This window comes from Ornithodoros turicata, chromosome 6, assembly GCF_037126465.1.
Source record: "Ornithodoros turicata isolate Travis chromosome 6, ASM3712646v1, whole genome shotgun sequence".
Taxonomy (NCBI): domain Eukaryota; kingdom Metazoa; phylum Arthropoda; class Arachnida; order Ixodida; family Argasidae; genus Ornithodoros; species Ornithodoros turicata.
In genome coordinates this window covers 62,743,091-62,758,030 of record NC_088206.1, presented here as the reverse complement: position 1 = coordinate 62,758,030, position 14,940 = coordinate 62,743,091, and the positions used below count along the sequence as shown (strand labels likewise).

General features: G+C 43.0%; 2 protein-coding genes across 4 annotated transcripts; one reads left to right on the top strand and one right to left on the bottom strand.

Moving 5' to 3' along the window:
* Window positions 1–412: 412 nt before the first annotated feature.
* On the bottom strand, window positions 413–14,497 carry LOC135396934 (uncharacterized). 2 transcript variants are annotated; one of them, XM_064628178.1, is made up of 19 exons: window positions 14,281–14,497; window positions 10,324–10,624; window positions 9,393–9,475; window positions 9,018–9,138; window positions 8,682–8,933; window positions 8,486–8,604; window positions 8,310–8,411; window positions 8,125–8,251; window positions 7,842–8,043; window positions 7,585–7,729; window positions 6,919–7,083; window positions 6,787–6,854; window positions 6,191–6,272; window positions 6,058–6,127; window positions 5,754–5,967; window positions 5,163–5,253; window positions 4,941–5,054; window positions 4,691–4,875; window positions 413–1,170 (listed from the first exon to the last, which is right to left on the bottom strand). In XM_064628178.1, the coding sequence occupies exons 1-19, from the start codon at window positions 14,337–14,339 to the stop codon at window positions 1,040–1,042; spliced, it is 2,631 nt and encodes an 876-aa protein (XP_064484248.1). In that variant the 5' UTR covers window positions 14,340–14,497; the 3' UTR covers window positions 413–1,039. The 2 variants fall into 2 exon arrangements, with proteins under 2 accessions (XP_064484248.1, XP_064484247.1); XM_064628177.1 differs by lacking the exon at window positions 14,281–14,497 and adding an exon at window positions 11,869–13,663 and having other exon boundaries at window positions 10,324–10,836.
* On the top strand, window positions 2,440–9,169 carry LOC135396935 (THAP domain-containing protein 5-like). 2 transcript variants are annotated; one of them, XR_010423565.1, is made up of 5 exons: window positions 2,440–2,941; window positions 3,382–3,557; window positions 3,611–3,700; window positions 8,131–8,238; window positions 8,981–9,169. XR_010423565.1 is itself a non-coding variant. In XM_064628179.1 (5 exons), exons 1-4 carry the CDS (start codon window positions 2,789–2,791, stop codon window positions 4,272–4,274), a joined length of 360 nt encoding a protein of 119 aa, XP_064484249.1. In that variant the 5' UTR covers window positions 2,440–2,788; the 3' UTR covers window positions 4,275–8,238; window positions 8,981–9,169. The 2 variants fall into 2 exon arrangements, 1 of the variants encoding a protein (XP_064484249.1); XM_064628179.1 differs by having other exon boundaries at window positions 3,382–3,495; window positions 4,272–8,238.
* Window positions 14,498–14,940: the final 443 nt, after the last annotated feature.

Below are 14,940 nucleotides of genomic sequence, written 5' to 3'. Positions count from 1 at the left end.
TCTTTCTTTGAGTAACTTTTTCTTGTTTTCCTTTTTTTTTTGTCCCTTGTACTTTCCTCAATCGCTCGTCTTGTGACTGTCGCCAGTGCATGTTGTTGTTGCTTTTCCCTATAAGCAAATATAAAGAAAGCAAAACAAACACGTTCCACCACACAGCCGCAGGCGCACCGGTGATTGGTGAACACTCTGCTCCTTGGATATTCGACACTTGCACCAAACAGAAATAATCGAAAGCTGCTTGGGGCATGATATCGTTGTCGCCTCTGACCTCCAGCGTGCTTCTTATACTGATAAGGAGGCTGCAGTGGATGCAGAGAGTGATCGTTGAGTCTCTGGTTTCTCAAACAGCGTCACTAGTTCATATCAGTGACGTTCAACCTCCTTCCAAAAAGAAAAGAAAAATCTCACAACATTATCTTCTTATGGCATTTTTTTTTATTTTCAGTAAATTATTGTCGCTCCTATCACAATCACCATTCTCCTATAAATACATTTTTACACGATTTTTGCGAAACTTCCTCTCTCTCTCTCTCTCATAAACATGCGACCTCAATATTATAGTGACTATACATCACTCTCGGTAGATAAAACCAGTATATACGCAGTTTTTAACAGATACTGACGCACCGATAAACGAAACAAAAAAAAAAAAGCGCTAAATGTGCAAGTTTAACAAATACACAAGTAATTTGCAAAGTTGTAGTCATCAAACAAACTATGTATATAAATCAGCATCAACATGGTTTAGACGTCGTAACACATATATATACGTCAGATCTCAATAAAAAGGTTAAAGAGCATACGAAGCAATAAGCTATATCTGTTAGTATGATCGAAAGAGGTGCATTCTCCGGAACAAATATAAGTTATTTACAACTTTAAGGTAAAGAAAAATACGCCGACTTCTCGACACACGCATAGACCGCTCGAAGGGCACCTGCGTCTTGGGCATGTTGATTCCTTTACGACGAGCTGTCGTCTGCTATCACTATACAACTGCGGTTCGTTTGTCGATTGCATTGAAGTGCATGCGTGACAATCACGCTACTTGTTTCTTCCCGCACGTGCAAGGACAGGTGCAGGACACGTTGGCGGCAGCCAACGCCATGATCTCCAGTTCCTCCAGTTCGTCCTCGAACATCATGACTAGAATATCTTCCACTCTTCGTTCTGCGGAGATTATCAGCCAGTGCGAATTACACATTTTGTAATATTATGATAACTGCCTCTGTGGCAAAACAGCAATATACAGGGTGTTTCACCTAAAGTGATAAAAAAATTCTAACTGGAAACGTACTCGCCGGAGGATTGTGGCACTTTAGGCCACATGGAAAATTTTGCCGCCATTTAGGAAGGCTTTGGACAATTTTTAATTGAGGGAAATTTTTTTTTTTCAATTGAACTTTGAAAATTGCCTAGCGAACCTCACTTTTTTTTACAGAAATATGAATCCTCCAAGAAAAACTATGCACAGTATCGCAACAGAAATAGTCGAAAAAATAGTAAAAATTCCGCTTTAGCTCCGCCTGCTTGATTGTCGGTCGCAAAGAAAAGCGCACGGAAGGTGCGGGGAGAGGATGAAGTGTTCCCGCCTCTTGTTTTACATTTCTTTGCCCCCGCTTTGACCTTGATTATGATGACAACCGTCTTACCACAAAGAAGGCAAAACAAACGAAGGTGGGGACACATCCTCCTCTAGACGCACATTTCGCACGCCCTTCTTTGCGAAAATTAAGCGGGCGGGGCTAAAGCGTAATTTTTACTTTTTTGTTACTATTTCTGTTGCGATACTGTACATAGTTTTTGTTGGGTTATCTGTGGAGGACTTCATATTTGTTTTAAAAAAAGTGAGCTTCGCTTGGCAATTTTTAAAGTTCAATTTAAAAATTTCCCACAATTAAAAATTGTCCAAAGCATTCCTCAATGGTGGCAAAAGAGCGCTCTGAGTGAATGAAACCAACTGAATGTTGTCAGCAGTCGTGTATTGTAGTCGCCACTATTTTTTCGTCGTGCCTAATTAATTAATTAATGGGTCCATGGGCAAATGGAAAGTTGGAGCGCCTTGCAAAGCCTGACTCGTGACGTTTCCAACGAGGTGCGCTTTGTCGAATCTCTCTCTGCTTAGAAAGAAATTCCGCGGAATGTCGGTAGCGAACTCATTCAGAATATCTGAAACTCATTGCAAGGATGACGAACAGAGAAATACCAATATAAATGAGCGCATAAACGCGTCATCCCAGAGGTAGCGCCAGAATCCGTACACTGCGGTATTTGCCATACGGCATGGCTCCGGATATATAGGTACCACATATGTGTACACATACAAGTGTACTTTTTCAATGTATTGGACAAGTTAGGCCCTGTGCCGTCATCACACAGCACACTATGCAGGGAACAGCCACTCCGTGGGAATAACAACTGAATCGTGGAATATCGTCTCTGCAAGTTGGCAACACTGTCGTACAATATGGCGTGGATCAGAGCGAAACTATAGCGAAACCGCAAAAGTTATCACATGTAGATCGGATTCGGGAATAATGGTTCTCCTTCCTGGCACGGTGGAAAATCAAGCACACGTCAACTACTCAGCACTGCGTCCTGTTAGTAGGAAAAAATCCGGGTAACGGTGTCGCTTCGTAACGCCATCCCGTTGCTAAAAGGGAGAATGCCGTCCGTTGACGTCCGCCATATTTACGCTCCCGTTGTAAGCTAACGGGTATGATATGTAATCTTGTGAACCTGTCAGTAGCGGATTTGATTGCTGTGATTGACGCCACGATCTTCGAACATGGGCGGCTGTTGTGCTCTAAACTGCTGCAGTCACAACCAGAAAGGTATACGGCTGTTCAAGTTTCCCCAAGACCGAGAACGAAGATCCAAATGGGTAAAGAACATGAACAGACCCGATTGGAGACCAAGACCTCGTTCGGAGTTGTGCGAGGTAAAACATTTTTCGGTGCAGCAAGACAGGCATGCTGACGCAAACTAGAGATATGTAACATGAGTACAAGACAGGACAACTCAAAACTGGCAAAGATCCTGACCACTGGCCGACCACTCTTAGCTACCAAGCAAGCAAAGTTCCTCGTATATTTTAACAGGATTTTCTAAACTCTTTGCTGGTTCTGAGCTTGCAGTGTAGTGCAAGTTTGCGGTGGTATTGTTTCTGTTATCATGTTCTGGGACACGATATGTTGCCTGTTCAATTACTCAAAGATTTTGTACTCCTTTTTTTCTTTCTTACTTTCTTTCTTTCTTTAGTACAAGTATGAAGCAGCTATTTTGCCGCTTCATAACAAGCGGCAAAATAGCTCCTTCATTCTTCATGCCATTATAACATGGCACGAAGAAGCTTGTAACATTTATCGACATTCTTTTCAGAGACACTTCGAGCCCTCCCAGTTTGAAGACAAACGTCAGGATGGTTGGAGGAAGCTAAAATCAACTGCGGTACCAACACTGTTTTCACACAATGTCGGAGAACAGCTGGAACGTGTAAGAGTTAGTAACATTGACATGTTACTGCACTTGTGATGTTGGAGTACACAGTTATCTAAGTAAGAACTGCTTCATTATGAGAAACAGATAAGTCCAACCTTGACATTTTCAGCCTATAAAAAGTGAAAAGAAGTCGGAATCACAAAACCTTGCTGCCGATGCTGTGGGACCCAAGGGACCGTGGATCACAATCCCAACACAGGTGAGATTCTTATATTTCCTTGAAAGCTACGAACCGCACATTGGATACTATCTCACCGCTCACGCATGTTTGTTTGCATGGTTAAATCTGAACATGAATAAATCTGGCTTTTGCTCATTCACAGATAGTAATGTTAGTTCAGAATAATATTTGCACTGCATTCATTCTGGGGCTGACACATGTAATGTTAGAGGAAGGAACCTGAACTCTTCAGAATGCTTCGAAACATTCAGAGGACATTCAAAATCGTTTGCACGTGCACCACATATGCATGTGCACTTTTAAATTTTGATTAAGTTCAGCTGTCTGCATTAAGAAACATGATGTAAACTATGTTCTTAAATGCCAATGCCACGGAAATCAATGACCAACCAAGGCATGGTTGATTTCTGTCATGTCCATTACAATGTCCACGAGATGTCAGCAGCCTCGTTCTTGTATGTATGTGCATGTGCTTGAGGGTGACTTCAGGTCCTGTCCGTCCTGTCCTGTCCGTCGCCCCTTGACATGTCGCCGGGAAGATGCGCGAGTGTTAATGATGATGATGATAATTACGATTTTTTTGACGCAGTGACAACGAAGGTTATAAGATGTACGAGCGTGGCATAACCAGCAGCACACTTCTCTGGCAATCGAGGGGCGTGGGTTCTGCACGCACTTGTTGTCTGGTTTCCTTGAAGACTGCCATATTTCATCCATTAAAAAACGTCCTAATACCAGCTTACAAAGCAGAGCAAATGCTCATAGGACAGAGTGAGAAACCGATACTTCACAACGATTTGTAATAGAAGTGACGGCAATAGATGTCGCCAAAGAGATTCATTGCCAAGTAAGTTTCTTTAAGAAGAAATGCGATAATCATAAGTCGTTGCCACCATGTTGGTCCTATGTAGCCTATGCGTGAACTATAAGCTATTGATGTTGTACTTTTTGCAGAACTTCTGCATTATCAGTCGACTGAACTATAAAATTATGCACTGTTAGACTTACTTTTTCGTATGGAGAATCGGCTATCTACAGTAGCTGACATATCGGGTAGTGTGGAATTGCGGTCTGTGTTTCCATGCTCTCCCGATTCTTCGAGGGTGTTATGATCGGAGTCTACGTTGAACTCGTTTATATCGTTTGGTATGGTCGTCTCCGCTTCGCCTTCAGCTTCTTTCTTCCTTGGTTTCCTGTCATAGTGGGTTACGTTATTCATTTAGTCTAAGCAATGCAATCAATCCCTCAGTTCACTTACTTTCCAAATTTTAGTCCCATATCACGGATCTTTGTCTCGACGGCACTTTCCAGTCTCGTCTTATCTATGGTATACTCCATGATGAATGCTTCAAGCACAAATGCTGTGAAGATGCTGAGATGGAACGTTGCACATAAGCATCAAAATGATTTACTGTAGATATGTGAAATCTCTAGTTTGTAGTAGTATAAACTGCAGAGTTGTATTGCAGGACAGACTCACTTCAGGACAATAACCACACAAGAGAGGTGGAACATCAAAAAGTAGAACCTAGCTGCTTTGCTGGTGACATGGACAAAGCCCTCTGTCAAAAGTGAGATACTGTTAAGAAGAAAAGCTTCTTGAACAAACAGCATACTTGATACAATCTCTCTCTCCCTCCCCTTTCTTCAGTAATGGTTGAGCTACTTGAATCAACGCTCCAACAGAAAGTTTCTGCGACACTGATATGGGTGTGCTGCCTTATTAAAGCGATAGCTTTATATGACCTGCTAATGTCGAGAGCTGTGTAGGTCTGTCTGTAACAGTTGTGGAGGGAGGAGGAGGAGGAGAAAGTTGCAGTGGTGGTGGTTGGGGGGAGAGGGGGCACCAAAAGGACTGTGGGCTCTCCCACAGATGCCTTTGAATGCAGTCAAATTTTAGTTCCTCACACTTTGTTTTACTGCTGTTTGAAGTTCAACCATGATTCCTGAATGAGAGGGGGAGCGGGAGGAGAGCACCACAACAAAGAATGGCAGAGTGGTGTTCTATGCCCCCAATGCTTCCAACAACATGTAACTACATGTAACAACGAAAAATGGTGCAAAAGGATATTGTGCCACTGATTGACAACCATAAGCTCAAAAAGTACAACGAAAGAGCTGAATATGTTGTTGAAATTGTTCTTGCAGTATCCTGCTGCGTAGAATGCGGAGTACTTGAGTTTTGGGTTTCCACAGTAAGGGACAGTCGCGTTAAATCCTCCGTAGAACGTGATCTTCTGTCGAAACAGCTCCATGCCGATGACTGCATAGACGTAGTACACAGCCTGAAATTCACCACATGCTATGTTACACCATACACACACAAAAAAAACTGTACCGCGTTGGATAAGTGAAGTAACGGTTGAGGGACTCACAAAAAGTACCCCGCCGAACGTTAGGATGGAGGGTCCGAGATTGGTGATGGTGTTTATTATTCCTCGGAATCTGCAACGGATGATTCGAGGAATGACTGACATGTACTGAATGTCAAACGAGTTCACACCCTACTTCTTGAAGTTGCGAATTAATTTCACAAGTCGGAGAACTCTGAGCACAAGCAGGACGTCTAAAGTTGCTCTCTTGTTGATTGCTGAAAGAAGAGACAAAGGTGGTTGTAGTGAAGCAGCACTTTAGTTGAGTCCACCTTAGTAAATACATATTTCTTTTCTTTTCTTTTTTTTTGTACATTTATGAATTCCCCTTGAACTGAACTTGCCTGAAAATTAAAATTATGTAACCAACCCGAAGAGTTACCTTATTGCCGGAAAAGCGTGCCCACCCAGACCTGTATGGTACTTACTTCGAATCTTTAAATACTCAATTCGAGGGGGGGCAATTTTTCTAGCGTAGTCAATTATACGTACTGGTATTTAAGAAAGCTTAATTTTTTCCCCCACTGGGCTGTTATAGGAGTATCGCCAATCGTACAGTTTCAGGCAAGTCGTCTCTCAGATAACAGTGATTCAGTTTTCACTCTTCTAAAAGCAGGGAAGCTTTTACTCCATCCTGCCCTATTCCTTTACTAAGAACTACTTAAAATAAAGGTTTCAGTGAACACCGTGGCTACATTTTAGCGAGGCAAAAATGACTGCAGACTTACATACCTGAATCTCCAATTATCTCCTCATAGATCGCTCCGATCAGCGCAGAGCCAATGACTATGACATCAAATCTGACAGTGATTTAACCGGTGACCCATTAGTCGTGAGTAAAAAGCCAGAAAAATGTGGACTTACACATTCCATGCTTGCTTTATAAATCTGACGAATCCGAAGGTGTAAATCTTGAGCAGGATTTCAAGCGTGAAGACTGTGAGGAAAAACCACTCTGCTTCGTGAATATCCAGGCCAATCACTATAGCGTTCACCAGGATGAGCAGGTCAAACAGGTAGCGAAAGAATCTGCGAAAATCATTTCAAAATTACTTTACGGAGGTGTTAATATGAGATGTCATCCAAAGGACATGTTTTGTCTATACTCCAGCTACAGAAGCCTCAACCAGTCATACCGTCTCATTTTCAAGAAGTTCATAAAACTACTACCGCTAGCCTAGAGTGTGCCTACCAGAACACAGCACTGACATAATATTTTGGACTATGTCTGTCATGAAGCAACTCTAACCAGGCCATGCACGACTGACCCTAACCCTGCTACGGTTTGGAATGCTTTTGTACTTTCGTTTTACCGTTTTGTACGCTTGCCAGTCATGAGTGGTTGCAGATAGCTGCAACTAGAAAGATTAAATATTCAGATTTCAATGACGACTGGTGCAGAACCACCAGCATCCCAAACCATATGCGTGTCTAACCCCACCCCTCCTTTGTCCACCCAATGCCACATCTCGGAAAGTCTATAAGCACATGCAAAATAAATATGTCGAAGTTTTTTGCAACACAACTCACATATGTGCTGTAATGTTCCTGACAATTTTCGAGGCTCGGCTGTTGTATACTGCAGGTATGCACCTCTGGAACGTGTTCAGCGATTCTTCCATCTCAACGATGTGGACGTTCAACAGGTCGGCCAGGTGCATGAAATCGGGCAAATCTGCAGGATATGGGCACAATTACTTTCAGTTCAGACCTTATTAGAACCAAAATTGAACAGAGAAAATATAACGTCCGTGAACGAACATCCGTAACATGTCTGTGAAACGTACCTACTTTGTTGTCCCCATTCTGATCTAATACAAACCACAACACTTTATTTGTGGTCTCACTACGCTTTGGTGGTATCCTGTTGATGAGGGCGACAAAACGATTGTACGTAATGACAAAGTTGTCTCCTTGACGGACTTTGAGGAGGTCAAATGCCCTTGAGAGGTTGTCGCGCTTGATTGCAACCATGTTCTGAACTTCAATCTGAAATTTACGAAGTAACACTGAGCACTGTCGACTACTGGCAGATTAATAGAGGATTTTTCTTCTTTTTTTTTTTTTTACTTTCAGGTTTTCACGGTAGTTGAAGTAGATGACAGCAAGGATGATGTTCATGAAGATATAGAGACAGATGAGCACGTAGATGACGAAGAAGATTGCGAAGAGAGAATTTGCATTGTAAGCCGGCATCCTGTGGAGCAGTTGGTTAGGACACGTGCACGCTATTGGACATAGGCAGGCTGACTTACATTACATCTGGGTGGTTTGCTGTAGTAATTAACACGTAGAGGCTGAAGTATATGTCGAAGTAATCTCTGAAGTATGGACGGCCGTCGGGATAGTGAAGGTTTCTGCAGGCGCGGAAAGGTCATTAGCTCCGTACACACCAGCCTTCGTCGTCTGCTTCGCATTGCTCGTCCCTTACCTTCTTTGGAAGAGTTTTAGAGCAAGAAGTGCAAATAAAGCAATGCTCATGAACAGCAGGATCAGAGCATAGATAATCTCCTTAAGGGTATTCCGGATGTTGCGCACTGCTCTGCGTACCTACAGAGAGAGGGCTAAGGTGTAAAAAATGCAATGTTCAGTGTGCCAGTATGGCAAATGGAGGTCCAACACTGTACCTGTTTATTTTCAGCAAAGTTGACCATCAACAGCGGCCGTAACGGTCGAGTGCAACGAAGGGCCATGTGGTCGAAGCCCGTTGCCGACATTGACACAAATATTATCATGTCTATAATAGTAGCCCCAACCACAGTCATGACCACTATGTTCTTAGGGTCCCGCCAGAACACTTCGACACGGCTGAAACTTGAGGCTTGAACCAAGCGAAATATGTAGAATGCTAGACAGCACGATTCAATCATCAATGTTCCCTGTTAGTGATGGAAAAAAAATAACGATTTCTCTTTACTGTCTGCAGGAAATCAATAACAAGTGCGAGACGCAGTGAAGCCTACCCAGAGCGGAAGTTCCCAGTTGCCGACTGCTGGACGCTCAAATAATGTCAGCAAATGATGAGTAAGGATGAAGACATACAACATGAACTTCAGCACCCAGTGGTGGTATACCATGTACGTTCTGCGAGGAAATTAACGGGTACATTATCAGATGTCATTTTTTGTGCGCCTCATATCAGCAACATTTTTTACATTTGCACATGTCCACATGCACTAGTACTAACGTGCAGCTAATGAAATAAATGTTGGTTTTCGTGATGCTGTAACAACCAGCAACGTGACATAATGGAAAATCCATTCAGCGTTCCTTTACTGGTGTCTGGAAGTCGTGGAGCCAGACCTATCAGTAGACTCCTCCTGGGAATGTTATCTTACCTGACAGCCTTCTCCGTCATCTCAAAGTCTGAGTGATAGCTTTCCATGGCATCCCTTACTAAAGCTGTGGCTATGATAAGATCCTGCAACAATGGATACCCGTGTTTGTTGAACCACTTGACTAAGTCGGGGCTTCATTCATCGTTTTCAAACAGTCTATTGTTTGTGTTATCGTCTTTCGACTCCAGGCGTAGTCACCCGTCACTCAGGGATTGCAAATATATAATATGCACAGTTACAAAAGAAATGAAAGACAGACAAAAGTAGGGAAGTGATAGAAGGGATTGTTTATTAAATGTTAAACTATTTCTATAAGAGCTGGGGGAAATGTCAACGTTGAGGTGGAGGCTCCGCTTTCATCAGGACAAGGTTATACAGAGTATCCGTAAATATATTATGCAGGAAATAAACACAACCATCTTATGTCATTTAATGTGTTGTAGAAAGGGGCATGCTAATTCAAGTTTTTGAGTACAAGAAATGAACATCATTTGTGTTCGGTTCAAGCACAGGCTCGTTCATAGAAGAAGGGAAAGATCAGAAATAAAAAATCCCCAGAAAGCATTCCAAAAGGACATTGTAAAGCCACTTCCGTCTTATGGTAGAAAATTTTGTCATCCGTTGCAACAGTGAAACCTGAGAGTCGGAGGAAAAGACAAAAACGTCTTGTCTTTTCCTCTGTGTCTCGGGTTTCACTGTTGTAATTATATACCAGCTCGCCTGCACCCTTGCGCTTCTGCCAATCATTATCAACGTATAATTCAACTCACGTACATGCCTTCGTGATCTATTCACATTTAATCATGCAAACATGTCGACGTTTGCACTGCACCAAACACAAGACTTGTGGAAGTACTAATACAACATCATTACAGATGCATATCAACGAAAAATCATTTCGCACAAAAGCTCTTCAGACCTTCTCACTCACCCTCTCCAAAATGGGCGCATCCTCTCCAACCCTCATCTCGGCCAACGTTTCCTTTGCTTCCAAATCGATCCCAGCTTTTCCGCTTGCTGTTTCAAATATGACCCTTGGCTCCCCCAGCAGATTGACGTCTTTGTCCTTGTCCTCAAGTATCCTATCCTTGACGACATCTCGAAAGCTCGAGTAACTGCCAGCAGCGCTCGGGGCCTCGGACGACTGTGCCACGCTCTCTGCCTTCTTCGAGGCCTGGTTGGACGCCATGCTGAAGCGACGTCCGCCGCTCTCGGTCGGGAAGAGGCTGACCCTGCGACCGAGAAAGATTTCGGGGGGAATGTAGCTGTCCCTGCGGGTGGGGATGAGGGACTCCCTGCGCGTGCCGAGGAAGTTTTCGGGGAGAGCGTAGCTGTCCCGTCGTACGGACAGGAAGTGTTCGGGGAGGGCGCCGCTGTCGCGCCGAGTGGTGAGGTAGCCCTCGGGCACCAGGCTGTCTCGCCGGGTGCCCGACATCATTTGGGACTGGAAGAAAGGGAAAAGTGGAAAGAGGTGGTGGCATGGTGACTTTTTTTTTTTTTTTTTTTATGTAGTTTATGTCTTTCTGATCGTTTAAGTAGCTGACACTTAAGGAATTTCATACGGATTTCAAGGAACATTTTGGCAATATGGTGCGGAGTAAACTAACCAAATCCATATAATCTAATTTTAATTATTAGTTAACTAATTATTAATTTAATTCATGAATAATTTCATTGATCTAATTTTATTTATTAATTTACTGACTAATTCATAAAATAAATCGAGTCAGCAAAGTAAATTCTACGCCGAGAACCGGACCCCTCCAGCGGAGAGATAGCCCCCTCAATTCTTTATTTCTCAGTTAACTGCCTAATGTACATAATAACATGCATATCTAATGCTCTGCTTTTCCATGCATCACGCATACCTATGTATCTAGAAGACTTGTCTTTGGTGTTCACGTGATCTAATTAGACTAATGGTTCATTGTACATCTAACTATCGTTTTATTCATTACATTTGAAGGCCATATTTGTTCCTAATTTGAGGAAACAAAATAGAGTATGGCATTGAAGGAGCAGTGGTAATAGGTTTCAGTTTCAGGTGTGAAAAGAAAACAACAAAGTACTTTTAAAAATGCTTCACGAACATAACCTGGCAACTGCGAACATTAAAAGCAGTATGCAAATGGAGCAACACAATAAAAATTGATAAATGTTGCAAGTAGGGCTGTGTGAATAGTAAATTTAAAATTGAAGCAAATATGAACTGCTTGAAAATTGCTTCTATTCAAATTTTCAATATCAAATTTCTTATTTGATCCGGAATTCAAATCAAATGCACGATTTTTTTTTGCTTCGGTATTCCAAATATTCACACACCAGTAGTCGAAGTAATTTTGCAGTATCTGTAATTTCATCGACACACATGACCTCGCGCACCTATCTTGCATGGATTGAGCATTTGTTATTCTGAAACACTTTTGAGAAACCTACCTACAGTAATTACAAAGAAAATATAGAAATTAGACCATACCAGGATCATACTCCGCCTCATTGTTGCTTTCTGATGTATCCACTGGTGAAGTACTTCAAGACAGAATCGCTCGGCACCAGCAGAAATTTTAAGACAATTGTCACAAAGCACCACCTCGTCCACTTTTCAGGTCACCACAGCCACATCCCTCCTGTATTGCTTTGAGCAGGATTAAATATTGTAGCTTTCCTCAATTTCTCGGTGACGCTGTGACCTTTCTATGCAGTTCCCTTTGCACACAATGCGTTAGGCTCTGCTGAGATGCTGCCCTGTACAGGTATGTGAAGCCGTGACACGTGTCGGGTCGGATTTCTATTGTTTCATTAAATGCAGGTCTAGGACATCTTGCATGTGAAATACTGAACTTAATTTTGTTCGAGCTTATCAGCTCGAGTGTAAGATTGCCAATATGTTACAGTGGACAGATTCCTTTTCAGCTAGGAGTCCTGATATCGGCTCCGGCAGCCATAGCGTGGAGGAATTATGTATTGATCCTGACAGTTTTTAGTACGTATTAGGAAGTTGATTAACGTGATTGGCACTTTGCCTGCACTGCGGTTTGGCCCCTCATCACAGATTTTCCTCTTCTCCGTCCATAGAGGCTGCTGTTGGGCACGTAGTTCATGTTGTTTTGCAAATCTCCATTAATGTTAACTAAACAGAGTTTCGGTAAGTTGAGTTTTTCTGAAATAAGCTGCTTAATTTGTGTTCACAGTATGCTCTGTTGGGTAGGAAAACTAAGGGAAGCAATACAGCAACAGTGCCTTTGCATACTTCGCGTAGTCGGCAAAGTCCTGTCGTCCAAAGTCCGGAAAGTGAGAAAGAAGGTGCCCCGCACAGATTTTTGTGGAGTTGCAGTGAAGCCTGCATCAAATTTCATCACCAGATCCAAGTGAGGCATCAGAGAAAGAGGTAACATTGAGTCTGAGGAATGCATATACAAAACGGCGAGGACTTAAACTCGGGGGAAATGTTACCTCTTTCTGCAGTACACCAGCTGGCTTGCATCATTCTAACCTGTTCTTTGAGGTTTTACAGTGACGAAGCCACTCTTGTCTGTGTTGAATTCCTTTTACGTTTTTTTGCTCCAGGGTCTAGACAATAAACCCATAGCCTGTGCTGAAGTTTTGAGGCACTGGTAAATTTAAATAGCACAGCAATTCTGGACATTGAACAATTTTTTGTTTTTTTAAATTCAGTGTTAGCACCGCAAAGCAACTGCGGCTGTGAGCGCCGTACAGGTGGAGAGAGGATAGCAGGAAGGAGTGGGGGACAGGGGGGTTAGAATGCATCCTGGGCTGACTTCAGGGGGAACTGTGCCAACATTCATCTGGAAAATCTGCCGGAAAGCCCATGGAAAACCTCAGACAGTGCAGGGATTCGGACCTGCGTCACCTCCCAGTCTCGGCGTGGAAAGCGATCATCCTAACCACTATACCACGGGAGCCGGTTCCATTGAACAAATAAGTTCCCGTACTCATATTCATCTTTTATGTAAATTCCTCCTCAAGAAACTGGTGCTTCCCAGACAATAGCTCCTAATGACAGCGTAAGGTGTTTGAGCATCAAATTATGTACCCCCATTGTCCACATATTCATGCCAGTATATGCCGTAAAAATATTTTCATTCTATAAACTCTGGGTACTCAACAGTTAGCTGCAACCACGGATTTGCAGGGCGTTTTCATTGGGGGTGTTGGAATTCTGTGAAAGTGGGGAGGGGATGACACCCATCAGTAACTTAGCCCAAAACGTATCTTCACACAGGGAAGATTTCACCACAGACTTCCTTTTCCCAGATGCACTACCAAAGGTGAAACTCCGGGGCTTCTGAACCCCAACCTCCACCTCCCTGGCTTTGCCACTAGAACAGCAGATCAGCTTTTCTTTTCTTTTTTGTGGCAGGTACTCTTGGTGGGGGGGTTAAGATCTTTGGAGGGTACTGGGAAATACCTGAACCCAATACCCCATCAACATTCAGTATTATGCACAAACCTCCCTCAGATTTAATGCCATATGAACTCCTTCAGTCCTGAGAAAAACTGCCACTCCGCATGATTCAAAAAGTTGTGTTGCGAGTACAACATTGACTCGCCAACATCGTACCCATAGAAATTTTCCTTCATGCAAATGATTCCGCAAACGGGAGGCAAGTATATCCGGCACATAGCAGCAGCAGAAAGTTTAAAAGCGAGACGGTCGTTCGGAACGTTATCCGGATAACGATTCTTTTTTTATTTTTCCTTGTTCGGCCGAACAAGGAAAAGTAGACTATATTGAACAGCAGCAGCGTATTAAAAGCCAACCCATTAGCCACCAAATGAACCAGACCATCTGAGCGTCACAGCACATGTAAACACGGCAGAAACTTCGTGTGCGCAGATTCAGCTGATAAGCACCTGCGCCGCATACCTGGACGTTGACCTGTGTCCGTTTCCGAGCCTCTCTGCGAAGTCCCGTATTTTTTGCATTTGGCCCCGAAGTGCGAAATCCTATGTCACAAAGAAGAAACGGAGCACGAAGCAAGCACGTCAACATCTTTCATGTATGACGGCCTCTCGTGCTCGACGCCACACGAGAAGTCCGCCCCCCAAACCGGCCCGACAGGAGAAAACTTTCGCAAACGATAACAAAGAGGAAAATGAAATCAAAACCGTTTGCGCTGAACGCCTATATAGTCTGTTCGCCCCATATCGTTTCTTCTTGTGTTGCAGTTATTTATTATGAGTACATGTCATGTATAGTTGCATTTCTGTTTCTGCGGATAACTATTGTAGAGAAAAAAGTTTGTCTTGTCACAAGCAGACGACGGCGAGCTGTCCATCCTGCAAGAGCGGAAAAATAGGAACAGAGTAATGAAAGACAACATACACACACGAGCTCCGTGTATGTATTGTGTTTGTTAATTTGTTCAAGTCGAGTAATCTCGATTACACACTGTACAAGCAGGCCAACATTGCACTTTTGACGACAGTCCGCGGTTTCGCTGTACGTTACTATCAACATTGGTTTCGCTTTCATATATGGTTCGCGTCATTCCGACCATAAATATTTTTCATAAAATAAATTACT

Excerpts from the sequence above, each read along its gene's own strand:
- LOC135396935 (XM_064628179.1), top strand. The coding sequence starts at position 2,789 with ATGGGCGGCTGTTGTGCTCTAAACTGCTGCAGTCACAACCAGAAAGGT. Across the intron at positions 2,942-3,381 it reads CTCGTTCGGAGTTGTGCGAG|AGACACTTCGAGCCCTCCCA; the intron begins GTAAAACATTTT and ends CATTCTTTTCAG. Across the intron at positions 3,496-3,610 it reads TCGGAGAACAGCTGGAACGT|CCTATAAAAAGTGAAAAGAA; the intron begins GTAAGAGTTAGT and ends TGACATTTTCAG.
- LOC135396934 (XM_064628177.1), bottom strand. The coding sequence starts at position 11,889 with ATGAGGCGGAGTATGATCCTG. Across the intron at positions 10,837-11,868 it reads TGAGGCGGAGTATGATCCTG|TCCCAAATGATGTCGGGCAC; the intron begins GTATGGTCTAAT and ends CCTTTCTTCCAG. Across the intron at positions 6,855-6,918 it reads ATAAAGCAAGCATGGAATGT|ATTTGATGTCATAGTCATTG; the intron begins GTAAGTCCACAT and ends AATCACTGTCAG.